This window comes from Loxodonta africana, chromosome 17, assembly GCF_030014295.1.
Source record: "Loxodonta africana isolate mLoxAfr1 chromosome 17, mLoxAfr1.hap2, whole genome shotgun sequence".
Classification (NCBI taxonomy): domain Eukaryota; kingdom Metazoa; phylum Chordata; class Mammalia; order Proboscidea; family Elephantidae; genus Loxodonta; species Loxodonta africana.
Window position 1 is genome coordinate 59,703,720 of NC_087358.1, and position 27,231 is coordinate 59,730,950.

The following is a 27,231-nucleotide window of genomic DNA, read 5'->3' on the forward strand; positions in this document are numbered from 1 at the left end:
TGATAAAAAAAATAAATAAAATCTAAAAAAAAAAATTTATTTTTTTTTATGTATAAGTAAGCCACTTTTTTTTTTTTTTCTTCTGTCATTTCCAATTTTTATCACGTTTCCTTTGGTACTTTCAAGGGCATACTACGTTTATACTTTAGTTTATAATACTTCGGTCCTACTCGAATGCAGCATTGAAGTGCAAATATGTTTTATTAAAATGACCACTAAAAACAAAGATAGTTTAAATATCTAGTTAGGAGTTTACCTCATGTTATCTTTCATCCACTTACTACGTAATTTGGGTAATTTCGTTTAACTTCTTTGTAATGAGTGACTTTTTAGGAAATTTTAGTATACATGTACTTATCTGTCTACCTAGAAAAAATCAATATTTATGTAAGGGCTTATGACTTCACAATATAAAAGCAGGAAGCAAAAGACAAATTATTTTGATGTGTTTACTGCCAAAGAAGTTTTGTAGTATTAGTGATAATTTGTCTTTTAGAGATCTCAAACTGTTTATTGAAACGAAAAAATTAGTAAGGTTCTGTTTTACTCTAGATAAAGATAGTAGTATATTTTCTGTGTGTTATCTCACTTTCCCCCACAAAGGGAAATGTTCAGATTGGGGGGAAAAAGAGCAGAGACCTTAATAGTTGAGTTAATAGTTCTGAAATAAGCTGTATACTGTTTCCAAATCTAAATGTTTTACCTACCATAAGTATTAATACCTTCAATAAAATATTTTAAACTTATAAACTTTTTTTTTTAAAACAGGTTTTAATAATCGAGGAACTTGTTACTAATTATGACACCTCTCTTAAAATGTGTGACTTTTTTAGCCCTTATGGTAAGTTTGAATTAGGTAATATTGGAACTTGATTTCTAATATAAATCTATTTCTAATCACTTACAGTAATATTTTGTTTTTTATATGCATGATAGCTTTTTACTAAACAGCGTTTGAATTGGTAAAATGAGAGTCCTTTCAATTTTATTTAATTTAAATTTTTCATAACTTGTGGGGTGAAAATTAATCCTGTTTTAACATCTGAAAACAGACTTGAGAGGTTGAGGTTTTGGCCCAAGATCATGCAACTTTTTTGTTTTTAAAAGTTTTATTTATTTTGTTGTTACTGTTGAGAATATACACAGCAGAACATACACCAATTCAGCAGTTTCTATGTGTGCCATTTAGTGACACTGATTACATTCTGTGAGTTGTAAGCATTCTCACCCTCCTTTTCTGAGTTGTTCCGCCCCCACGAACATGAACTTAAACTGCTCCTTAAGGGTTCCTATCTAATCTTCCAAGTTGCTGTGGTCTATTTGATCCTATATAGATAGTTGTTATATAGAGCACAGTGCTCAAGGCAGATGTTTTTTATTAGTTAAGCTAAACTACTTGGTTTTAAAAAGTCTTCAGGGGATATTTTTAACTTAAGGTTTAAAGATTATCTTAGGACACTAGTTTCAGGGGTTAATCCAACCTTTATGGCTCCAGGAAGTCTGGAGTCCATGAAATTTTGAAATTCTGTTCTGCATTTTCCCCTCTTTGATCAGATTTCTTCTATGGAATCTTTGATCAAAATGTTCAGTGATGGTAGCTGGGCACCATCCAGTTCTTCTGGTCTCACGGCACAGGAGGCAATTGTTCATGGAGGCAATTAGCCACACACTCGGTATTCTCCTCCTAGTGCTGACTCTCCTTCCTCTGTTGTTCCAAGTGAATAGAAACCAGTTATTGTGCCTTGGATGGCCACTCACAGGCTTTTAAGACCCCAGGGATTACTCATCAAAGTAGGAGGTAGAACAGAGGTACTAAACATGTTATTAGGCCACTTCACTGTGATGTCCCATGAAACCATGACTCTAAATCTCCAAATGAAGAAACCAAATCCCATGAGGCTTTTGGTTATACATAAGCAGCCTCAGCAGCTACTCTTTTTTTTGTTGTTGTTGTTGTAAATATGTATATCACACTAGTTTCACCAGTTCAACTTTTGACAGGTGTGCAGCTTACTGACAGCAGTTAAAATAATCAGCTGTGGACCTCTACCCCAATGTGATATTTCCACACCACTAACCCCTCCTTTGTCCTTGCCTCCTCGTAACCACTAATAAACTCTGTTCTTTATACAGTTGCCTTTTTTGTCTTTTTATAAAAGTGAGGTCATACAATATTTGTCCTTTTGTGATTGGCTTATTTCCCTCAGCATATCATCTTTCAGTTCCATCCTTATTGTAACTTGTATCAAGACTTCATTTCTCCTACTAGCTGAGTAGTAGTCCATTGCATGTTTGTACCACATTTTGTTTATCCATTTGTCTGTTGATGGGCATTCAGGTTGTTTCCACCTTTTGGCTATTGTGTAATAGTGTTGCAATGAACATTGGTTTGCAAGTCTCTTTTGTTTTCAAGTTTTTTGGGTATATACCTAGGAGTGAAATTGTTGGGTCATATTTTAGTTTTTCAAGGAACTGCCATAGTTTTTCGCAATGGCTGTACCACTTTGCATCCCCACCAGCAATGGGTAAGGGTTCTAAATTCCCACATCCTTGCCAACATTTGTTATTTTCAGTTTTTTTTTTATCTTAGCCATCCTAAAAACCAAGGGAAAAAGAAAACCAAACCCATTGTTGTTGAGTTGATTCCGACTCACAGTGATCTTATAGGACAGAGTAGAACTGCCCCACAGGGTTTACAAGGAGTGGCTGGTGAATTCAAACTGCCAGCGTTTTGGTTAGCAGCCATAGCATGCCACAGCTCTTAACCACTGCACCACTGCGGCTCCATCCTATTAAAATGGTATCTCATTGTGGTTTTGATTTGCATCTCTCTAATAGCTAATGACACTGACCGTCTTTTCATGTGTGTTTGGTGGCCATTTGATGTCCTCTTTGGTGAAATGTCTGTTCAAGCCCTTTGCCCATTTTATGATTGCTTTATTTGTCCTTTTGTTGTTAAGTTGTCGAAGTTTTATATATATTTTGGTTATTAGATTCTTGTTGGATATATGGTTTCCGAAGATATTCTCTCAGTCGATAGCTTACCTTTTCATATTTTTGGCAAGCCTTTTTATGAACAAAAGTTTTCAGTTTTTATGAGGTTCCGTTTATTTGTTTTGTCTTTTGTTGTTTGTGCTTTTGTTATTATATTAGGTAATACATTGTTGAAAGCTAGGCCTGACAGCATCGCCCTGCTTTTTCTTGTAAGAATTTTATGGTTTTAGTTTGTAGATCATACAATTTTTAGCAGAACTATAACTATTTTTTCTGAACCCCTCTGCTTTTTCTACTATTTTTTTTTCCTTTAAATCCTGTATAGTGTGGTCTTTTGTTTATGTATTTGTAAGGGCATATGTAAATCAAGGCAAGTTGATTTAGGAAACACTCTAGAATGTTTTCAACCACCCAGGTGGTAACTTCAGTCAGAGTTCTGTGTGTCTCTTCTACATGTCACTGCCCTTTCATTTTAATTAGATTGGAAAAATATATATATAAATATATATACGTACGCAGCAGGAACTATAACAAACCCTTGTGTCCCTCCCCATCGTCCAGCATATACTATTAACAATTGATAATTGGAATATTTTTAAAACCAATTCTAGACATACTGTTTCTGAAATATTTTTAAAGCAAATTCTAGACATATTGTTTCAGTTGTAAATTCCTTAGCATGTACCTCTAACAGTGTAAAACACTTAAAAAGAAAACATAGTCACAGTGCTTACTCAGAAGTTAATCTTACTCAAAATTAACTCTAATACCATAATATCTCCTAATGCCTACTCTACATGCAAATTTCCCCAGTTATCTCAAAAAATGTCCTTGTATAATTGGTTTATTTGAATCTGGATTCAGTTAAGGTCCACACTGCATTTGATTGTTCTGTCAGCCTTAGGTCCTTTTGATCTAGAGCAGTAACCTCCCTTTCTTCCCCTCTTTTATAAAAAAAAAAAAAAAAAATTTTTTTTTTTTATGCTGTTTATTTGTTGTAAGGTCATTTGTCTTGTGGAATGTCCCGTATTCTGGATTTGACTGAATGCTTTATCATGGTATTGTTTAACATATTTCGCTACATCCGTATTATCTTGTAAACTTATAGTTAGATTTGTAGGCTTGATTAGATTCAGGTTCATTTAAACACCAGTGGTGGTTCTTTATACTTCCTATTGCATCACATCAAGAGGCAGAGGATGTTATTGTTGTCTTTCTTCTTGTGAATGTTAAGATTGATCAGGGTTCAGACATCATCAGCCAGACCTACCTTTATAAAAGTTACTCATCAACCTCTCTGAAGTCCCTGGTTGGTGCAGGCAGTTAACAGGCGTGGCTACTAACTGAAAGCTTGGAGGTTTGAGTTCATCTGGGCACATCTTGGAAGAAAGGCCTGGCAATCTACTTCTGAAAAATCAACATTGAAGACCCTACAGAATACAGTTCTGCTCTTACACACGTGGGATTTCCATGAGTTGGAAATGACTTGACAGCAACTGGTTTTTTTTTTGTCTCTCCGTCTAATGATTTTATCAACCTTGGCGATCATTGCCTGGATCCTTTATTTCATTCTAGTTGTCATTTCTTCTGCATTTATTAGCTGGAATTCTTATAAAAAGAGAACTTTCCCTCATCAAATATTTGGTTCCCCTGAAATATGTTTATACAGGAGAAGCAGGATAAACTCTTTTTATTTATATATTATATGTTTTTTCATTTATGCTATAGTGTGTTTGCATTGTTGTCGTGCCGTTGAAGCAGCCAGTCCAGGGGAAACTGTCTGTTCTAATGCAGGGTGGGCAGATTCTTGTTTATGTCCTTTGCGTCTTATCTGATACCTCTTTGTCTTCTCTTCTAAATCCTTTTCGAGGGCGTGGTACTTCTTTGCCTGCTCTAGCTTGAGGGTAGAGGATGGGGGTGCAGGATGGAGCTCGGCTGATAGTATGTGACATCTTTTGTTAGACGACTTAGGCTGGCTGGCCTCTCTCTTCATAGATTTTTGTCACATAGTCAGGGGTGTGTCCTCTTCCTGTGAGTCAACTTTGAAGTTTGAATTTCAAAATTCAACTTTCAGCTTTGAATGTCGTTAATTTAATTTAGTGTGGAGGCCTAGAAAATGCTAAGCTCTGGCAGTTCTTGCCTCTGCTGAAATGTCGCAGTGGTGGTTAGAGGTATCTCCAGGTTTTTTTCCTTGACTTTTGCTGGGCTGCTATGTTATAGTCTCAGCCTGAGAATTCACAAAACTAGATTGATTTACGTTCTTTCCCCAGCACTGTTTTCTTTGGAGTAGGATAGGATTAGAAGCCTAGTCAAACCAGAATCTTGTTTATTTGCTAGGTTGCCGCTTTCTGAACTTTTTGGCGGGAAGTCAGACCCTTTCTGTTGAAATTGGTTATTTTTACTAGTTTTTTTTTTTTACTGTTTATTATTATTATAGCTGTTAATTTTATTATGAAATGGAGGGGGGAGTCTGTGATTTGCTTTACTTTGCCTTCTTCCATATAATAACTTTATGTTTGATTACAGAGAATGGGGAGAAGGAACCCCCAACAACACTACTCTGGGTTCGGTATTTCCTGGCACAGCACTTTGATAAGCTTGGACAGTATTCTTTGGCTTTGGATTATATTAATGCTGCAATTGCTAGTACTCCAACTCTAATAGAGTTATTCTATATGAAAGCAAGAATTTACAAGGTAAATCTTAGTAATGTTTTTTAAATATATAGAGAATTCAGCCAGTTGAAGAATGCTTGGAGATTTTTCTTTGTAGAAATTGCTTCCAGATAATGTGTTCGTAATACTCTAATAATACTAGGGAATTTTATGTTACATGATTGGTGTAATAATTGTGGGTCATTGGATTTGGCTGTTGGTGAACATAATTTGTAATTTATGAAGAGATTTCTAGATAAATTTAACGGAAATCTTGCCAAATCTCTAATTCATCTTCATAAATTTCCTCCACTTATATTGCACGCATATTCTTTTGATCATAAACTGTGATTTCTTTTAATGCTTTCATCTCTTGTAGCATATAGGTAATCTAAAAGAAGCTGCAAAGTGGATGGATGAAGCGCAGTCTTTGGACACAGCTGATAGATTCATCAATTCTAAATGTGCAAAATATATGCTTCGAGCAAATATGGTAAAAGAAGCAGAGGAAATGTGCTCCAAGTTCACAAGGGTAGGAAATATCATACGTGAGCATGTAGTTGTCTAAGTTAGTAAAATTAAACTTAAGTTTTGTGATGATTTGTGAAGCTTGCTACTGAAGTTCATAAGAATTAATGTTTGTTATATTTTTTAAAGTCCCATTTAGTTTATATCCTAAGTACAATTTATTCTGTGTGTATATTTCTGGTGGGGGTTGATTAAAAAGCAGTAGCAGTAGCAAAAAAGCCAGCTGTATGCCATAATTCAGAGCTTATGTGTAAAATTCTATTTGCATTATCAGTTCTTTGTCTCACTAGTAATTTTTGACTGCTTTTAATGCTTTTCCTTTATAGTGTCTTATTTCAGAATTGCTCACCGAGTTCTTCCTGTGTAGAATAACTTCTGTGGACTAGTTTCTTTATGACATTCTAGAATTTAACTTCTTTTAAGCTGTGAACTAAATGTTTCTTCTCTTTTCCTTCTTACCTTCCTTTCCTATCCTTTTGCACATAGACTTTCTGCTATATTATTAAATTAATACATGTATTAGGTATTAATAGAACAGAATAGAAAGCTCAAAAACAAATTCACACAAAGTTAGGAAGTTGATATACAGCCAACCCATTGCCGTCGAGTTGATGCCGACTCAGAGGGACCCTAAAGGGTAGAGTGGAACCACCCCACAGGGTTTCCAAGGATTCAAACTGCTGACCTTTTGGTTAACAGCCAAGCCCTTAACCACTGCGCCACCAGGGCTCTGATATTCAGCCAGAGGTACTTTAGAATCAGAAGAAAAGATGTTACTGGACCAATTAATTGTGTTGGGGAAAAAAAATGAGATCCCTGTCTTACACTGCACATGAATCAATTTCAAGTTCTCTTAAGTTGTTGAATTAAAATATCTATTTCTTCTCTTTTCCTCCTGTCCTATCCTTTTCCACATAGACTTTGTTGTATTATTAATACACAATAAGGTTAAATATATACACAGACTAATAGAACAGAATAGAAAGCTGAAAAACAGATTCACACATATTTAGGAACTTGATGTATAGCCAAAGGTACTTTAAAAATCAGAGAGGAGAAGATGTTGTTGCTGGGTCAGTTATTTGTGTTGGAAAAAAAATGAGATCCCTATCTAACTCCATGCATAAATCAGTTTCAAGTGGATTAAAGATCTAAATATGGAAAGCAAACCTTTCAAAAATTTAGAAGAAAATATAGGAGTGTATGTTTAGGGCTCTTGGTATAAAGTATTTCTTAAGGCATCAAAAGCATAAACTGAAAAAGAGTAAAATTTATGTACTTGACTATATTATTTACATATAACAAAAAATAAAAAAGATAAGCATAGAACTAGAGAAGATATTTCCAACTCATAGGATGAAAAAAGGATTTATAGAGATTGCCAAAGAATCCGCTGAAATGGTTATATAATGCACGTTGAAAATGACATTGAGACATAAGGGAATCATGTTTGCAAATTTGATTTCCAAGTTTTAATTAGGATACTTTCAAATAAATTTTTATCTCCAAGTGTACATTATATATGAAGGGCTTTAGTGCTGGTGTTTGCAAGTAAGTTATTTAAGATGAAAATAAGTTACTGCCATGCTCTGTGATGCCAATAGACTGCCTTCGTTAAAATCCTAACTAGACTGTTTTGGGTCTGGATGTTTGTGGAAACATACTTATAATTCAGAAGCCACAGAATAGCATGAAATTTTATTGTGCAAATTTAAATACTTGCAAGAATGATGTGATGCAATCATGTAAACACAAACCAAAAAACCAAACCCATTGCCTTTAAGTCAGTTCTGACTTATGGTGACTCCATGTGTTACAGAGTAGAACTGCTTCATAGGATATCTTGCCTGTAATCCTTACTGAAGTAGATCTCCAGGCCTGCGGTGCCACTGGGTGGGTTCATACTGCCAACCTTTAGGTTAGTAGTCCAGCGCAAACCATTTGCGCCACCTAGGGACGGTACATGAGAACACAGAAATAAAAATTCAATAAGAAGAAGACAGTACAGGCAGTCCCAGGATTACGAAGGAGTTCCAGTCCTAAGTGTGTCTTTAATTCGAATTTGTACGTTAAGTCAGAACACTTAGGTATGGTTCGTATCTAACGTCAGTAAAATGTTTGTCTTAGTATATAGTATATAGCGTACCTTGGTATGCGTAAAAAACATTATAAAGAAACACTTCCAGGTACATTAACACATCTTTACCCTAATACAGAAATAATAACGTTCTGATGCACAAGGCAAAGTAGCTTCTGTTTGTTATTGTGAACCGTTGTATGTACCTTGAATTTTAAATATAATAGGCTTTATGGTGGGGAGTTGGTTCATAACTATGGATTGCACATAAGTCGGACGTTTGTAACCCGGGAACTGCCTGTAGGTATGTCGCCAAAGGATGCGAATAGTTAGACCACAGAAGTAGAAAATGGAATGGTGAAAGAAGATTTCTTCATTAGTAATCAGGGAAATGCGAATTACAACAATAAGATAGCATTTTGTACTCATTAAATTGGCAAAAATTTAAAAGTCTGACATTACTGAGTATTGACAAATGGTGACAGTGGCACAGGACCAGGAAGTGTTTCATTCTGTTGTATGTGGCGTCCACTCTGAGTCAGAACCAACTTGATGGCATCTAACAACAGCAGTGCTATATATATAATTTTCATCAAAGGCCACTACTGTAGACCATTTGCTACTTATTTTTCATCATACAAAGGGCTTTCTCATCTGAAGCTGCCTGACCCCTCCCATTACCCATCGAGTTGGTTCTGACTCTTAGCAACCCTATACTTCCCAGCATTTAGAGTAATGCTAATAATTTGTGTACCGTTTGTTAAGGGGAAATAGAAAAGCACATTAAGCACTGAGCTAGTTGTTTTATATACATTATATCATTTAATCTTAGCAACTCTGTAATATTATTACCCCCATATTAACAGTTAAGAAAATGTTTTTAGAGAGGTCAAGAACTGGGCCAGAGGGTACCCAACTAGTTATTCATTTGCAGCCAGAATTCTGTCCGGCCTCGGTGTCTCTCAAATCCTTGTTCTTCGTGTTAAACCAATTAAAAATGTGTGATAGAAACAGAATCCACAGTGGCTAGTGATTCGAAAAGTCAGGTGCTATAGAATTAACAGTAGAAGCAAAGTGGCAGTTGTAATGTTGGAGGAAAGTATTAGCAGGAATAGTTTTTAGGAGATAAAAATAAAATTAGGAAAATAGCGATACTGTTTACATTCACATAGCACTTAATCAAGTAGGTATTTATTTGACATTTTACTACAAGGGGTATCCCTGGGTGGTACAGATGGTCAAGTACTCAGCTGTTAACTAAAAGGTAGTTCAAACTCACCCAGAGGCACTTTGGAAGAAAGGCCTGGTGATCTGCTTCCAAAAGGTCACAGCCATGAAAACCCTATGGAGCACAGTTCTCTTCAGCACATGGGGTTGCCATGAATCAGAATTAACTCAAAGGCAACTGGTTTTGATTTTTTACTGCAAGGTAATCGAGACTCTGAAGAATTAATTGACTCGTCTTTGGTCACATTGTAAGTAGTGCCAGGGCTCAAACTCTCCAGTGCCATTTCTACTATATCACAGTTTTGAAGATGAGAAGGGAGTATAAGGAACAGACATAAAAGCAGTGGTGTTTTTAAAGTACTACATGGAAGGTCAAAGTAAAGATTAGAAATACAATTTAAAATGGTTATACGAAACTTTCTTAAACAAGTCCAGTAATCATAAAACAAAACAACTGGTATGTGCCTAAAAGCTGTAAAAAGGCATAGAATGAGAAGGATTAAAGTAGTTGGCTGACTAAGGAGAGTAGTCACCAACATCTGTGGCTCAGCTTGCTCAGCCTAAGTGCCTCTGGTTGTCCGCTCTCGACAAGTCCTGGTGCTGCATGGGGCGAGCTTCTTCAGTGTATCCCTACTGGTTCATTGGCCAGGGACGTCTGTGCTGTGTAGTGGATGGCATAGTGAGCCAGAGGAGGGAAATTGCTAATGACCATAATAATCACTTCATGTCTGCTGGCTAGTGAATAAATTAAGTGCTTATACTTCCGTTTTGCAGTTTAAAATTTTTATACAGCGTCAGCGCAGGTTGGGTAGTCTGTTGGTAAACTTTTGGAAACTGAAAATAATGTAGACTTTAAAAATAATATGTTTTTTTTTTTATGGGTCATCAGAAAATTGGAAATTTTAGGCAAGCATAAAGAATAAATTCAAAAAGAAAAAATGCATGCATAATCCCATTCATCCTGAGAGAGCCAGGTTTTAGACTTTTAAGGAGAATCCTGAAAATCGAATTGATAATATGAAAGGGGATAAAAAGACCTGAAGACTGTAATTATTTATACAAATGGACCTTTGCCATCTTTCCTGGGGTCACACACAAAATATATTTAAAATAACTGTTTTGTAAACTTTGACAAAACTACTGGAGTAAACTACTAGAACTAGGTACTTCGTCACCTTTTCTCAGAATTCTCATTGAGCCTGTATTAAAATATTCCTAAGGAATTCGGTTATTTGTTTTGTCAGCTACTGCAAAAGTTGGCCTGGCACAGGAGATGCTCTTAGAAGCAGACACATTGGCACAAAGAAGTTGGCAACTGATAGCCTAACGTGCAGGGAGAAGGCTGGGGAACTGAAGAGCAGGCTGGGTGCTGTTACTGACAGCTTTGACAGTGATGGACGTATACAGTAGTGACCCTGAGTCAGCAAGGAGACGTTAAGTAGCTTTTGCTTAAAAGACATTAAGTATGAAATGCTCCAGAGGATTATTGGCTTAAATCATTTAAATAAAAGCATTGGTGCTTAAATTAAGTTTTGAAGTTTTTTATATTGCAGAGTGTTGAATACTTGGTCAGGGCTGTAAAATTAGGCATTATGTAATCTGAAACCAGTAGGAGCCTTTAGAAACACTTTCTAATATGTTAGTCCCCATTTATTGGCATAATAGTTCTTGTAGCTACAGTTATAAAGGAGAAAATGAGCTTTTTAGGATCTGTTTTGTTTGTTTTTTATAGTTATGATTGCTTCCATTTCAGGAAGGCACATCTGCCATGGAAAATCTAAACGAAATGCAGTGTATGTGGTTTCAGACAGAATGTATTTCAGCTTATCAACGTTTGGGCAAATACGGGGATGCCTTAAAAAAATGCCATGAAGTAGAAAGGGTAAGTTGTTAAAATACTGACTTTAGTTTTTTCCTGTAAGGTGACGAAAAAAGCAGGCAGATTTCTACACAGGAGATCATCCACCTCTTGTAACTACTTTGGAAGCTTCATTGTGAAAAAAATTCTTGATCTTATTAGCCTTCCAGGCATTCAGAAGTTGTGAACAAATGTTTGCTTTTCTTGATCCTCCAGTTTTTTGTTTTTATTTTGATATGTCTATATATTTTTGTCTGAAAGAAAAAGGAAAAAGATTAATTTATTAAACCATTGTATTAATGTAAATTAAAATTTTTTCTTCACTGATTGGGCCATCATTTGATTTTCTTCACTAGCCTAGAAGGACACACAAGCTCACAGCAGCCTCTTTCCTCTTTACGTCAGGATCTGGTCTACAGCCAGCCTCTCTCCAATTTGTCTTCCCAGGACATTTGTTCTCACATTCAGTATTTTGTACAGCAATCTGTAGCCAGTTTGCAGGCTTATTCTATTATTTGCTTTTAGGGTTATGTATGCGATGTGCCTTACTGTTCCATGTTATAAAAAGGTTTAGTGAGGGGACTTTTCTTTTCCTTTGTGTGAATTTTTGTTTTCCTGTTCTTTGTCATCTCTGAAGCACTCTCCTTCCAAATGGACAACAGGAGGAAAAGAGCCGCACATGCACCCCTTGAGGCAGTCCTCAGCAGCCCTCAGTTGTGGGGTCAGTCGACACCACTGTTCCCATGCTGACCGCAGTATAAAACCACAGGCATCGTAGTCAGGTGAGCCTGATGTCTGCACCACGGCAGTCACTTTGGCCTTTTTCCCATGTGAAACTCCTAAGGTTCCCCAAAGGAAAGGCATCTTAGGGGGTGGTGTTTGAAGGGAAATGGAACTAGGATTACCTGAGCCCTTTTAGAAATAATCTAGTTGTTGTTTTGTTTTGATTTCCCTTTTTAAGCCTGGGCTTGATGGCTGTATCTGTAGGGAAAACCCTCTTTATCTGCTCCTTGAAAAATAAAAGCCTGTGGATGATATGTGAAATATCCAAGCACTTGAGTTTAAATCAGGCTCATATTTCTGTAATAAGACCATAGAGCACCAGCTTGTTTCAACAAGCCCTAGATGAACATCACTTTAATAGCATCCTCCTTATTAAGGCAAGATACATTTTTACTGTTCAAGAAAGACATTCTCAGTGAGAAATAGATTGTTTGCTTGATAATGAAGAGGCTGCTGCTCACTTAGGAATCAGTAATTCCATCAAGACCATACTGGGGAAATTTATCAAATTTTCTGTGAAAGTGAAATTTGCATGTCCATAAACAAGCAAACAAAAAAAAAAACCTTTACCATTGAGTCAATTCTGTCTCATAGCGACCCTATAGGATTATTAGAATTGGGAACTTCTTGAACTTAAATCCCATTCCTCCTGACAGTAATGACCATATTACTTTATCCTTTTAAATATTTTTTGAGAGTTACAGTATATAAGTAGCTCTCCCATTACAAAATTTCATTTAGATTATACCTCTTAAATTTTTTGTGGTTTTTGTTGAGTAGCATGGAGTAAAGTTCTGTAGTGTCAGATAAAGTACTTCTAGTTCAAAAAGTGACTTAAAATGAGTAGTAGAAAGCATTTTTGAAGTAAAAAATTACAGGAAATCATTGGCTATCAGAGATCAGAATATGACAGATCATCACCCTCTGATGTTACATAGTTATTGTTAGAAACTTTAACTATATTTAGATTTTCTGTTGATGCTTAAGAATAGAAAGAACTAGAAACAGATAAGCAAGAAGAGAGTCTGCTCTTACTGTTATACCACTTGTAAGCTAGTCTTTTTATAGTGAAATAATTCATACTAAAAGACTTAAATCGTTTGGTAATTGTATGTAGAAATATATGAGTCTTAATATAGACAGGGTCATTAAATGTTGCTTCTGAAATTAATTCCTTATAAAATAAATATAAATTAAAAGGAAATCCTTATTTTAATAATTGGAAGGATTTGAGAGTAATTACAAAATTCAAAGATTTATTATAATAGGTACCTGCATTAGCTACTTTTGTGCCTGGATTTTAAATATTTTAGTAAGGAAATGAATACCTTTCAAAAATAAAACTAGATTCACGTTTATTTACTTTAGCTTCTAAATAGTGAATAGAGAAGTAAGGGTTATGTCTTTTGCCTCTAAGAATCCTTTCAGGAATTCTTTCACTGAAGGCAATTTTAGCTAGGGAACATATTGCTGTGGGTATTTAGTAATTGAATTTGACATAATAGAATTCTGGAATGACTCAGCATAGTACTTTGCTCTGTCCTCATCTTGCCATTCTCATAGGATTTTAGGAGTATATGTAAAGGTTATATAGTCCAGTCCAATCTGATGTTCGAAACTTGAGTTTATTTAAAAAATTGAGAGTCTTTGTCAAAATATCATATAAACTTGTGTTCAGAATAATCTTTAAATGCTTTTATCTTTCAAGAATTGAATGTTCTTTTACAGTCAGACTTCAGGCGTTTGGTTTCTTACCATTTTAGTGTTCTGATTTATATGCAGGATATCCAATATGTATTTCTAAAACTCTTTGATCAGATCTAGGATTTATGATAGATTAAAACCATAGAAAGTTCATAAGTTTATTTTTGGTTGCATCTTAATTTTTATCAGATTGATACGTGCTTTATGATGACAGATTCTGTATAAGGGAAATCGAGTTCCATATTACCCTGGTTGATGTAGTTATATAAGTCCAGAGATTTTGTGTGTGTGTGTGTGTGTTTCTATGTATGAACTCTTTTTAGTAATGTCATTTAGGAACTCTGAGAGGTAGTGGGCCTGGAGAATCTGGTCAGAGGAGAGAGCCTAATAAAGGATTCCTAAAGAAAATGGCACTCTTAAGCTGTAGATGGCTTTTTTTAAATCTCGCAGACTGGTTTTACTTTGACTCAGCTCTAGTTTTGACCACTTGAGTAATTCCTCTCAGCATTACTGCCCCCGCCCCCCCTTCCCTTCATAAAAAAAAAACAGAATGGGTGTTTAAGATACGGAAAAAGAGCTAATGACATGGGCTGTATGTTAAGATTTGGGTACCCAGCTTTCTGCAGTGAGCTGTCTCATGCCCTTCATTTTGGCTAAAGTGCAGGGAAACTAACTTTCTCTGTATGTGTTCTCTAGCATATTTTATATGGTTGGGAAAAAAAATCAACCCATGATAGTACAAAGGAGATCTTTGTGGTGATAGAAGAGTTATGTATCTTGATTGTAGTCTTGGTTACCTGAATCTACACATGTGGTAAAACCACACGGAACCATACCATTATGCCAGTGCCAGTTTCTTGGTTTTGATTTATACTATAGTTACATAGGCTGCAACCTTTGGGGGGATCTGGGGAAGGTACATGGGACCTCTCTGTACTACCTTTGTAACTTCCTTTGTATCTGTAATTATTCCAAAATAAAATGTTAAAAAAAAAATCAACTTGAGATTATTTAGTTGTTTCTGTGTAGGGGTCTACAATACACCGTTTTTTTCCAAAAGCAAGAGTATTAATAAGCCATAACTGCATACCTTTTTTTCCCCCTAGATTAATCTAGCCATATTCTGTTCACCATCATTTAGCTTATTATAGGGCGATCAACCATTCAAATTTGCCTGGGACTGAGGGGGTTCCCGGGACACAGCTTTCAGTGGTAAAACTTGGAAAGCCTTGGGCAAAGCAGGATGAGTTGGATGAGTTGGTCACCCTATTTATGGAAGACATTAACTGGAGAGAGGCAGCCTGTGGGCTGTTACTGACAAAGAGGCGGCATAACTGTGGTTCCATTCTGCTCCCTCCCATCTTGACTATCAGAGGCTTGACTTAAAATCTACGTGTACTAATGCTGCTGGGAGTATTTCTTGAAGCTTGTGTCTGCTTTTTACACATATAAATGTTTCTCAGCCTAGAAAAGTCCTGTAAACTCTTAGATGTTTTCATCTTATTATGTGTTCCATAACTTTTAGCATTGCCATTTTTCCTAATTGTATTGAATTTTAAGATATTATTATGGTGCTAGATACAAGTGTATTTACATCAAGGAAAACCACTGACAACTTTATTAAATATATAATCCTTTGATTTTTAAAACCAAGTTTATATATTATTTGTGAGTTGATTTGACTTATTCATGGGGAGGAACGCAGTCTTCAAATGAGTTTTGAAGTAATAAGTATAAACGAATTAAAATGTTTATTCTCTATTTCTCTCCATCTACACTCTGTGTTCTTCTTACCTTTGAATTTCTCTTAAAATCTCAGGTAGTTAATGTGATTTTAAGTATAGTGTGTTTCTAATAACCAGAGTACCAGCTGCCAGAGTCACTTTTGACTTATGGCTACACCATGTGTGTTAGAGAACAGCTGTGCTCTGGGGTTTTCAAAGACTGATATTTTGGAAGTAGATCACCAGGCATTTCTTCCCAGGTGCCTTTGGGTAGACTCACACCTCTAATCTTTTGGCTAATTGCTGAGTACGTTAACTGTTTGCATCAGCCAGGGACTCCTTCTGTTTACCAGGGCAACTAAAATTATCAAGTGATTATGGACAGTTATTCATATGTCCTCTGCATAGAGAGTTGTTAGGCCCCCAGTACCCAAGAAAGATGAAGTGTAGTAGAAGCTTGACTTGTATTGGTCTATTGAATCATTCGTATTTGGAGATGCTTAAAGCAGGAGAGAAGAAAGGAGAGAGATAGGGGAGGAAATATAAAGTTGCTTTATGGGGGGAGGTGGGATCAGTGTTCTCTTTTCCATGTAAATTCTTAATCTTTTTTGGGTCATGGACCCTTGGAAAATGAAACGAGAACTTTGAACTCGCTCTGAAGAAAAAAGCTATTATGTTTTTATCCATCACTCCAGATTAAAGGACCTCTGCTAAAATGGAGCGTGGGGCGGTTATTGACTGGAGAAAAGCGTAACAGTCCGCGTCTGTATAGCGGGTTACTCTTCAGAATGTGCACTGGCATGTGTTCTGTTTTCATCTTTTAACAGCCTTAGAAAGTGGTTTTACAGACTTTTTTATTCCTAATATAGATTTAATAATTGAGGCTCTAAGAAATTAAAAGACCTGCCCAAGTTCACATGCTGCATAAACAGCTGATCTTTTGGCTTGGCAAATAGTGTGCGTAGTGAATGTCTGCCAAGTGTTAGGTCCTTTGCCAGATAGTGGGGCAGAGATGCCAGAGTTGTCCTTGAAGAGCTCATGGTTGAGGGAGGGCCGTCTGACTGCTAAACATTTAGTGTGAACCTGGACGTATCTACTTTTCATTCAGAGCTCTGTTTAAAAACTCTGCCATGCTAGTTTTTAGGGAATACTGAAGAAAAGTAATTTCATTAAAATGAAAATGTTGGTATGTACTAATTTCCAGGTTTTAAAAATAGCTCGATCATCTGAGTTATTATGTAGAAGTTGAGTGTCATCACAAAGCATGGTTTATAGGGAATGGACGTAGATTGTAGGAAGAGAAACAAAGTTGAATGCAAAGAAGACCTTGATGTCCTTTACTGTGTCAGCACCGGAGAGGGCAGCTAAGTGATATTGTGACAGTTTAAATTGTTTTTCAGGCTATTTATGATTTTCTATTCAAAAGTAGATATTATCAACATAAATGTAAGGAATAATTTTGTGGTTTTGTTTTGAAGCATTTTTTTGAGATAACTGATGACCAGTTTGACTTCCATACGTACTGCATGAGAAAAATGACCCTTCGTGCCTACGTTGACCTTTTGAGATTAGAAGATGTACTCAGAAGACATGCCTTCTATTTTAAGGCTGCTAGATCAGCAATTGAAATATACTTGAAATTGTATGATAATCCTTTAACCAACGAAAACAAACAACAAGAAATAAATTCAGGTAACTGAAAAGAAACTTGCTTAAAAATGTATCTTTTAAGAAAACACCGGATTTCAGAATCATTAACGTAGACAATCCAGTGCCAGATGGAAGTGAAGACAACGTTAGATAACTGATCTGCTAAAACCAGAAAGTGGGGTAGACTTAAAACGTGGGATAATGTTCTGTAGCTGATGCTTCTAAATCACCCAGATGAAATGATGAGCGGTCTTTTATTTTTACATTCCGGAAGGCCAATTCAGGAAAAGTAGAAATGTCTACTTGGCTGGGTTTCTTTTTTTTTTTTAATTGTAACTGAAAATAGCTTCAAGCTCCTTAGGGGAAAGTATACCTTCTGGTACCTACTTTATTGAAAATCAGAATGCCAGTGAGAATATCTGTACAGCTTTAATTCACTAAAATGTTAACGTCAGTGAATATTTGAGAAACAGTAGCACGGAGGCAGATTTGTCATCTTTCATCCCTGATATTTTCATAGTGTTTAGAGACCACAGTGTGTTTATGTGTTACCTCACTTACCCTTGAAATATTCTGATAGGGTAGTTGGTGTTACCAGCCCCTCATGACAGGTTGGAACTTGAGATGAGAGGGACGGAGTGATTTCCCTAAATTGTGTATCGTGCCCCAGGCAGAGCTGGAGCTACAATTGGTTAATTTTAGCCAGTGCAGCATTTACTCATTGACTTCTATACGCCTGGTTTTCTGCTAATCACTGGTAATACACTTATCGAAAGCTTTTGTGTAGTTGCCTCTCCTCTCCCTCTACAAAGCTGTACTAATAGCATATGTATTGCAGAAGAATATGGGGAAAATGGAAATGTTGCCTTAGTAGAATTTTGGTTCATTTGGATATTTACAGAAAACCTGTCTGCCAAAGAATTGAAGAAAATGCTTAGCAAGCAGAGAAGAGCTCAGAAAAAGGCTAAATTAGAAGAAGAGAGAAAACATGCAGAAAGGGAACGTCAACAGAAAAATCAAAAGAAAAAAAGAGAGGAAGAAGAGGAGGAAGCCAGTGGTCTCAAGGAAGAACTTATACCTGAAAGATTAGAAAGGGTAAGATGGATTTACTGTCTTATGTTATTTGGTAAAATTTATGTTATTGGGTTCACTTCTGGCCAGAAATAAGATTTATTTAAATCTATAAAGCAGAAGCTATTTGCAGTGTTCCAGGGTCATTATGATAAATATCAATTATCTTTGTGTGATAATATACAGATTTTGTGTAATATAATTTATATGGAGAGTTCTTGTTGTGATCAGTAGGAAGATGTCCAGCTTCTAACCCTGGGACCCTTGAATATATTGCTTTACATGGCAGAAGGGAATTCAGCTGACCTTGTGATCGGAGATTATCCCATCTTACCCAGATGGGCCCAGTGCAACCACAGGGGCCATTAAAAGCGGAAGAGGGAAGCAGAAGAGGAGGTCAGAACGATGCCGTGTAAGAAGTACTCAACCTGCCGCTGCTGGATCTGAAGATGGAAGGAGGGGGTTACAAGCCAGGGAGTACAGGCATCCTTGAGAAGCTGGAAAAGGCAGGGAAACGGAGTCTTCCCAAGAGCCTCCAGAAGGGAACAAAGACCTGCCAATACCTTGATTGTCTCACCCAGTGAGACTCATGTCAGATTTTTTAACCTCCAGAACTGTAAAGATATTAAATTTGTGGTTTTCTTAAAGCCGCTGATTTGTTACAGCAGCAGTAGAAAACTACTAGAATTGCCTGTTAAAAACAGAAGCATTTTATAGCTCGTAAGCCGTTGTTGTTGTACTGTGCCGTAGATTGCAACTCATAGTATGAGCTATAAGGTGACTCTACATACATTTTACGCTACAGAGCAGTAGCACCTCATCTCCAGAATTTTCTCAGCATGTCAGTGATTATTTAGGGGTCACATTTAGGGAAATATTTACCTTTCTGGTTAATTTACTGTTAATCAAGTATGAGTATTTAAATTCGTCATTGCTTTTTTTTCCCTTGCGTGTGATACTGTTATATTTGTCCTGTTATTTTAGACGTTTGTAGTATAAGAGGCTGTCAGTACTTGGTCTATCGTTTCCTTAAGTATGTGGAATAATTTTATGTGTTTTCTTGAGTTTTTATAAAATTATATTGATTTTATAGTCAGAAAAAAAAAGCTGTTTCCATTTTGAAAATCGTTCACTATGTACTTTGAATTTCGTTATAAATTAGTTTTAAAATTAAAAAAAAATTTTTTAAATAAGTTTTTCTGCTTGTTTATATAAAGAAAACTGGCTAAATTATGTTAGATAGACGGTTAGTATAAAATTTTAGAAGAAATTTTAATTGTATAACTTTTTAAAATAATTTTTTTTCCTTTCTGTCTCAAAACAGGTAGAAAATCCACTCGAAGAGGCAATCAAGTTCCTAATACCTCTTAAGAACCTCGTTGCTGATAACATTGACACTCATCTATTAGCATTTGAAATATATTTTAGAAAAGGTAATAAGTAGTTTGGGTTTGGTTTTTAATCCTTAATTATATTGGTGACGAGATTCAATGTAATCTTTGTTACTTAGGTTTGTTTTTGTTTCTTGGAGTCCAGTTGCCTTCCACAAAAGCTGTCAAACCCTTTTTCCTTTGCTGGGTAATAAATTGAACTACTACAGTTAAATCTCTTTTAAGAATAGTCTGAACAGTCATACAAATTAATATTTACCTGAAGCAGTCCCTCATGGTTTTTCAAGCTTTTCTTTAGAAAGTAAAAGTTACCTTTGATAACAAAAGTCAGCTTTGACTTTTGCTTACAAATTTTATAGAAGAGGTAACATTTTGTTACTGAATTTTAAGTGAAGCTAACAAAGTGAAGAAAATCATGTACATAAATATCGATGCTATTATTTTTATCTTTTTTTCTGATCCAGGAAAGTTTCTGTTGATGCTGCAATCTGTCAAACGAGCTTTTGCCATAAATAGTAATAACCCATGGTTACACGAATGTTTAATTAAATTTTCTAAATCTGGTGAGTATAAAAAGATAATTTTTGTACCATTTAAATGAAGATATAGCTGTAAGCTAAATACGCTAGTAAAGCAATGCTAGAGATTAGTGTGCTTTTAGACTCGAATGATTGATATGCCGAAGGTGCAGCAATGTTTTTATTATGTAAAGTATACGAAGCTTAATAATAAATACAAAGGTATTATTCCAAATAATTTTTTTTTAAAAGGCTGATCAAAAAAACCCAAATGTTTTCTTTTTTGTAGTATCTAACCATAGTAATCTTCCAGACATCGTGAGCAAAGTTCTCTCTCAAGAAATGCAGAAAATATTTTTCAACAAGGATTTGGAAAGTTTTAATGAAGATTTTCTCAAACATAATGCTACCTCTCTTCAGCATCTACTTTCAGGTTAGTATTTAGCTGCCAGGGTTAAAATGCTTATGGAAAAAAGCTAAAATGTGATGAGAAACAAGTGTTTGAAAAGATATTCATCCTCACTAATTATCGGAGAAAAGGAAATGTATCCCAACCATACCATTTTTGATCTTTCAAATTAACAGAGGTTTTTGTTGTTGTTGTTGTTGTTTGTAAAAAGGAGACCAAAGTCCTGTAAGGATGTGGTGAACAAGCACTTTTCTGTTTGGCTGCTTCAAGTGTAAATTGGCACAGCCACTTAGGAAAGCAGTGTGTCGGTCATAGCGAGAGCATTACGTTACGTGAGTTTTTTGATTTAGTAGTCACACTTTCATAAATAATTTTAAGGAATTACTCCAAAGCAGTGAAATAACTAAGTGCAAGGATGTTTACTCAAATGCTGTGTGTAAGTATGGGAAGAAAAGAAAGGAAACAGATTTAATGTCTGTGCAATAGTAAGGGAAGCAGCGGTAGGATCATAGGATGGAATACCAGGTAGTCATTTAAAATGATGTTTATTTAAAAGGCTTATAATAACAGGGATAAATTTTTTATACAGAATTAAATATGCAGTAAAATCGCAACTATGTAAAAATATGCATGGGGAAAAGGCTGAAAGGAGGAAGTATTTACCAGAGCCTAAATGGTTGCCTTTAGGTGTTGTGGTTATGAGTTACTTATTTTTTCTGTATTTTTATTACTTTATGTATTTTTTACCTTGAGGATTTATGTGTATCCTGCCTTGTTCAGGAAAGATTTTAGGCAGTTTATACAAATTCATAAAAATGACTAGATGACATAAATTAAAACTGGACAAAAGATTGTAGAAAGGACTTGGGGACAAAATGAAGTATATATTACAGTGGCACTCCAACTTTAAGCCATATATTTAAACATTTTAACCTAAACCTTCTTATTTTAAAGGGAAACTTCTTGGTAGTGAGGGCAGATAAGAATTTCTCTTTAAAAACACAGAAAAATGGAAGAAAGCTTTTTTTATTATAATTGTGAGAGATGCCTAAGCATTATATGAAATTCTAAGGAAAAGATAGGTAATTTTCACCATATAAAAATGAAAGCAACATAAAGTCAAAACACTAACTAGAAAAAAAATATTTTCAGATATATACTTGATAAAAAGCTAATACATAGAGCTCTGTCTTATTCTGGGTTCTCTAGAGGAGCAAAACCAGTGAGTGAAGCATAAACCCATTGCCATTGAGTCGATTCCAACTCATAGTGAAGCATATATAGGTGTATATAGAGAGAAATTTACTTCAAGGAAACAGTTCACACAGTTGTGGGTCAGGCAACAGGCTGAAGACTTCTCCCAGCTCACGTGGCTGCAGGAGCTGATGAACTCAAAATTTGCAGGTCAGGCGACAAGCAGGAGGCCTCTGCTAGCTCACAGCACCACTGGAGTTGGGGAATCCAAAATCTGCAGGCCAGGCGGCAGGCCAGAGACTTCTGCAGACTTAAGTCTGTAGAACCCCAGAGGTCAGGCAATGAGAAGGGGTAGGGTTGAGAAGAAATCGAGCTTTGCCAGAACATCTATTTATATACTGGAGGCAGGCCACACCCCCAGGAAAACTCCCCTTTTAACTGATTGGCTCCTCACATCAGATCACAGAATGGAAGGTGATTACATGGTGTCTGCCAAACCACTGAGAATCATAGCCTAGCCAAGTTGACACATAACATTAACCATCACAAGCTCTTATAAATTAATAAAATAGAAAAACGAGCATAGAATATGAGGCATGTAATGTACAGAACTATAAACCAGATTTTATTTAAAAGTAGTTAAAAATTACTTATTTGCTTTGTGAATATGTGAACATTTACTGTTGTCTCCATGTGGCAATAATTTGTTCCCTAGATGTTTTATTTTAGAGCTTCATCTTTCTCTCTCTATGGTTTTGACTGGAGTATTGATTGATGCCATAGAGCAGCCCATATTTACATTTTGAGTTATGTCATTTCTAAGGGGAGGGTGGTTGCTGAATCAGCGGTCTTCTGATAAATGTTTAGCAGTCAGCTCTTTTGATACTAAAAGCCTTGATTTGTAGGTTTTTTTGTGATACAAGTACTCTTGTGGCCCCCTGGAAACCCTGTTGGCAAAGTGGTTAAGAGCTATGGCTGCTAACCAAAAGATTGGCAGTTTGAATCTACCAGCTGCTCCTTGGAAACCTTATGGGGCAGTTGTACTCTGTCCTCTAGAGTCGCTATGAGTTGAAATCGACTCAACAGCAGTGGGTTTGGTTTTTTGGGGTCTTGTGGCTCCCTAAGGAGCACTTGACTTAAAGACAACATGTTGGGTTTGTTGCTTAGGGAGCCCTGGAGACAGTGGTTAAAACACTCGACTGTTCACCGAAAGGTTGGCAGTTTGAACCCAGCAACTGCTTCACGGGGTAAAGATGTGGCAGTCTGCTTCCATAAAGATGACAGCCTTGGAAACCCTGTGGGACAGTTCTGCCCTGTCCTATAGGGTAGGGTTGCTATGAGTTGGATTCAACTCAATGGCAATAAGTTTTGTTTTAGTTTTTTTAATTGTGGCCCGCAGCTTTCAGTGGGATGTCACTGAAAAGGAAGTTGGAAAGAGAAGTCACAGTTGGCTTTGAGAGCTGGTGGGTGCTAGCTCCAGCCCAGCACTGGTTAAATACTTGGAAGCATAATTTACATCACTCCTCAGTATAAATCAGATGAAATGTAAGGACATCAGAGTTTATTCATTTTTAAATATCTTGATATTTCAGGTGCTAAAATGATGTATTTTATGGATAAGTCAAGGCAAGAGAAAGCAATTTCTATTGCCACTAGACTGGATGAAACTATAAAAGATAAAAACGTAAAGGTAAGATTTAACAAAATATGCGTCTTTACAACGTAATTCATAAGTGGGCCTTCAGAGTTATGCCTGAATTAGAGTCTTAGCTCCACCAGTTATTATCTGTGTGACTTTAGGCAGGTTAACCTCTCTTAGCTTCCTTTTCCTCATTTATAAGCTGGCGATGAAAATGCCACCAGTCAGAGAGTTGGTGTAAGAGTTAACTGAAACAGTAAACTGTGAAGCGCATAGTGCCTGGCACAGGGTATGCACTCAGGAAATGTGAGCTGTTGTTATTAATAAAGGACGTTGTCATTTTTACTGATGAGAGTTTCAGAGGTTCACTTTTTTAGGCCAGTTTTCTATTAGAATTTTACTCCTTTTTTAAGGCTTTGTAAAGTTGAATTTTAATGTTCCTTTTCTGAGGTGATTACTTACTGTAGACAGCAAGAAGTTAGACTGAAGCCTTGTTGGCTTTCTATTGGTTGTATTAACAAATTGCATCTTTTGATTGAAGTGATTATTAACTGAGCCTTTAAAAAAAAATTATATTTTCCCTTTGTTTCAATAGATTTTAATAAAGGTTTCTGAGGCCCTGCTTGATGGCAGCTTTGGGAACTGTAATTCCCAGTATGAAGAATACAGAACAGCCTGTCATAAACTGTTTCCTTTCACGTCTGCTTTCCTGCCTGCCGTGCACGAAGTCGACAGTCACAGTGCAGCACTAAACCACACTGCTATTAACTACGATGTTTTGGCAAATGAAATGTGAAATCTCGTAAAAAGTTGTCTCCTCTCGACTCAAGGCTGAATTGAAGTCGGTTTCTATTCCAGGGTGCATTCTACTATAGATATAAAATGAAATATTTGGGTAGAATTTTTAAATGGAGTATTCTGTTTGCTTATTTTATGCTTTATCTGACTTTGCCAATTTACGTAAAAATCTGTTAAAATTACCTGTTTATATTTGTACAGTTTTTCTTAAACTTCCAAATTATTAGCATTACAGTAGGTGCTGTCACTTCTATAAATGTGATAATTTCTTATTAAGCTGTTATATACAGTGCCACAATATTATTTTTTTTAGATCCTGGTTTCAGGATTTATGATTTGATCCCTTGTCTTACTGGTTTGTTTTATTGCTGTTTACTTGCTTGCTTTTTAATTAAAGTACATTAGTTTTAAGGTGTTAATTGTATGTTAAAAAGAATATGGAACCCATCTTGACAGATACAGAGGTTTATTTAAAATTTAATTTGCCTTTTTTTACCTTAATTTTTCATAATTTACCATTTCCTTGTAATATCCATAAAAATGACACCTTCTGGTTGAATAAGGGTACTCCAGTTTTATGTAGATGATTCAAAATGGGGGGATTGGTTTACCTCTCAATCATGGAACTTCACTGGTAAATTTGTTGCATATCTCTAAACAGTCTTAACAACTTGCAGGCAAGAATGATGCTTTCTTGACTAAGTTGCTTTGAGTGTTAGCAGGTAGTTTGTATCTGAGGGATGTGCTTCGAGGCAGCAGAATAGGTAGAATATAACTTATAATGAGACGTCTTACTCTTATAGCTGTGCATTAAGTATTAAATGCATTTTTATATCCCCCAGCAAAATGAGAGTTTAAACTATTAGTTTAAGTACTAAAACATAGTATTGTTGAACAATGATTTTTTTTCGGGGGGATAGCCTTTTTGTTCTATCTTGTACAGAAGAAAGTAATGGAATCATTCAGTTTGTGTTTCTTTCAAAACTATGTAAATACATCTGTAACATTAATGCTTCCCTTTATGGCAAATATAAATTCAAAAAAGATTCTATTTAGACAAAAAATTCTAATTAAAATGATTTTCCTTCACCCTAATCTATTTAGATTCATAATTATTAAGAGAAATCTCACTGTAAAACAATGCCATCCTATATAACAATGTAATAAATTATTTTGTACACAGTTGCTTATTTGTATTTGTGTTTTGTGCTTATCAAAGCACTTTTGCAAAATATTCTTTCTTTGAGGGAATAAAAGCTTAAACATCCTAATCTTTTCAAGTTTATAAAAATATGTAATTCTCATAACCGCCTGCCAAGTATGTTCTGGTGCCACAGTGCCTTGGCTGCTTCTTAGTGTTTTAATGATTTTAGATTTAATCAACTTTGTCACTAAATATCCTGGTAAATATATGATTTATTGTGTTACTTTCAGCAGCAGCCTTTTTAAAAGTATTGCATTGGGGTCATTTAGAGTTTCTGAGCATTATGGGATACAGTGGAGATATGAGGAGTTAGGTTCAAGGTATACAGTGAAAGATACGAAATGGAGGATACCTGGTGACACCGAAGTTAGATAAATTCGGTGCTATATCAGTCAGTGTATAGAGATTGTATCTTGTCTCCCTCCTGCTCACACCCTACACTGAAGAATCAATTATAGGAGACCAAACAGTCAACATTTACCCAAAAGCAAAGATAAGAAGGCAAGGAAGGGAGGGGAAGTTAGATCAATGGAAACAGAACAAACAATAGAAATAATGAGAATGCTGACACATTGTGAAAATTATGACCAATATTATGGTACAATATTGTATAATAATTGTTAAATGGAAACCTAATTTGCCATGTAAACTTCTACCTAAAACAATAATATATTTAAGGAAAAAAAGAGGAAGTTGCAAATATTGAAAAGTACAAGAAACTGAGCGTCTTAGTTATCTAGTATTGCTAGAACAGAAAGACCACAAGTAGATGGCTTTAACAAACAGAAGTTTATTCTCTCACAGTCTATTAGGATAGAAGTCTGAATTCAGGGTGCCAGTCCCAGGAGAAGGCTTTCTCTCTCTGTAGGCTCTAGAGGAAAGTCCTCGTCTACTGCTGGACTATGGGCTTCTCAGTGCAAAGACCCCGAGTCCAAAGGACATGCTCTGCTCCTGGTACTACTTTCTTGGTAGTATGAAGTCCCATTGACTCAAGGTACGACCTAATCTTGTAGATGGAGTCCTGCCTCAGTAACATAACTGCCTCTAAACCGGCCTTATTAACATCATAAAGGTAGGTTTTACAACACACAGGAAAAACGTCAGATGGCAAAATGATGGACAGTCACACAATACTAGGAATCGTGGCCTTGCCAAGTTGACACACATTTTGGGGGGACACAGTTCAGTCCATAACACTGAGTAACCAAACATGAGTATGGTCATAAAAACCACCATAAGGACACAAATAGAATATAAAACTTTCAAATCAGAAGTAAACTCAGTTTATCTAATGAGAAGCAGGAAAAGAAGGGAGACAATAAATGTAAATGGGTTAAGTTAAACAGAAGAATCAGATTATTAGGTTGGGTTAAAAATACGTTCTCTACGGAAACAAACTTGGAAACAGAAAAATTGAAATAAAGAGATGTCAGGCTAAGATAAACCAGAATAAAGCTGGGACGATAGTCCAAATAGGATTTAATTGAAAATACATCATAATGACAGAGACATTATTATACATTGGTTAAAAGAAATAAAAAGATACATCCATGGTTAACTTATATATACTTAACAGCTGCAAAACGTTATCAAGCAAAAATGAAGAAATAGAAATATCAACAATTATAGTTGGAGATTTTAACCCATTCCTCTCACTCTCAAAAACCGATAGGTCAAGCAGACAAAATACAACCAAGCAGAGTTACTGAAAAGTCAGTAAGCTTGGGCTAGTGTGTGTGTGTATAAAACTACATAAAATAGAGTGATTGCAAAGGGTTTGCTGTTTTTAAATAGGATAGGCCAAGAAG

The 27,231-nt window shown here is 35.9% G+C and overlaps 1 protein-coding gene across 8 annotated transcripts in view; it reads left to right on the plus strand.

Annotated features, from left to right (window-relative positions):
* The window catches only part of NAA16 (N-alpha-acetyltransferase 16, NatA auxiliary subunit), a 106,478-nt gene extending 81,077 nt beyond the window's left edge, over nt 1-25,401 (plus strand). For all 8 annotated transcript variants that reach the window (XM_023551248.1, XM_064270067.1, XM_010592582.3 and 5 more), the window contains 11 exons: nt 769-841; nt 5,521-5,690; nt 6,028-6,180; nt 11,234-11,362; nt 17,028-17,241; nt 18,101-18,294; nt 19,595-19,703; nt 20,126-20,224; nt 20,469-20,612; nt 23,375-23,472; nt 24,017-25,401. In XM_023551248.1, coding sequence (XP_023407016.1) covers nt 769-841; nt 5,521-5,690; nt 6,028-6,180; nt 11,234-11,362; nt 17,028-17,241; nt 18,101-18,294; nt 19,595-19,703; nt 20,126-20,224; nt 20,469-20,612; nt 23,375-23,472; nt 24,017-24,217 — 1,584 coding nt within the window. In that variant the 3' untranslated portion in view covers nt 24,218-25,401. The remainder of the gene's footprint in view (nt 1-768; nt 842-5,520; nt 5,691-6,027; nt 6,181-11,233; nt 11,363-17,027; nt 17,242-18,100; nt 18,295-19,594; nt 19,704-20,125; nt 20,225-20,468; nt 20,613-23,374; nt 23,473-24,016) is intronic.
* Nucleotides 25,402-27,231: the final 1,830 nt, after the last annotated feature.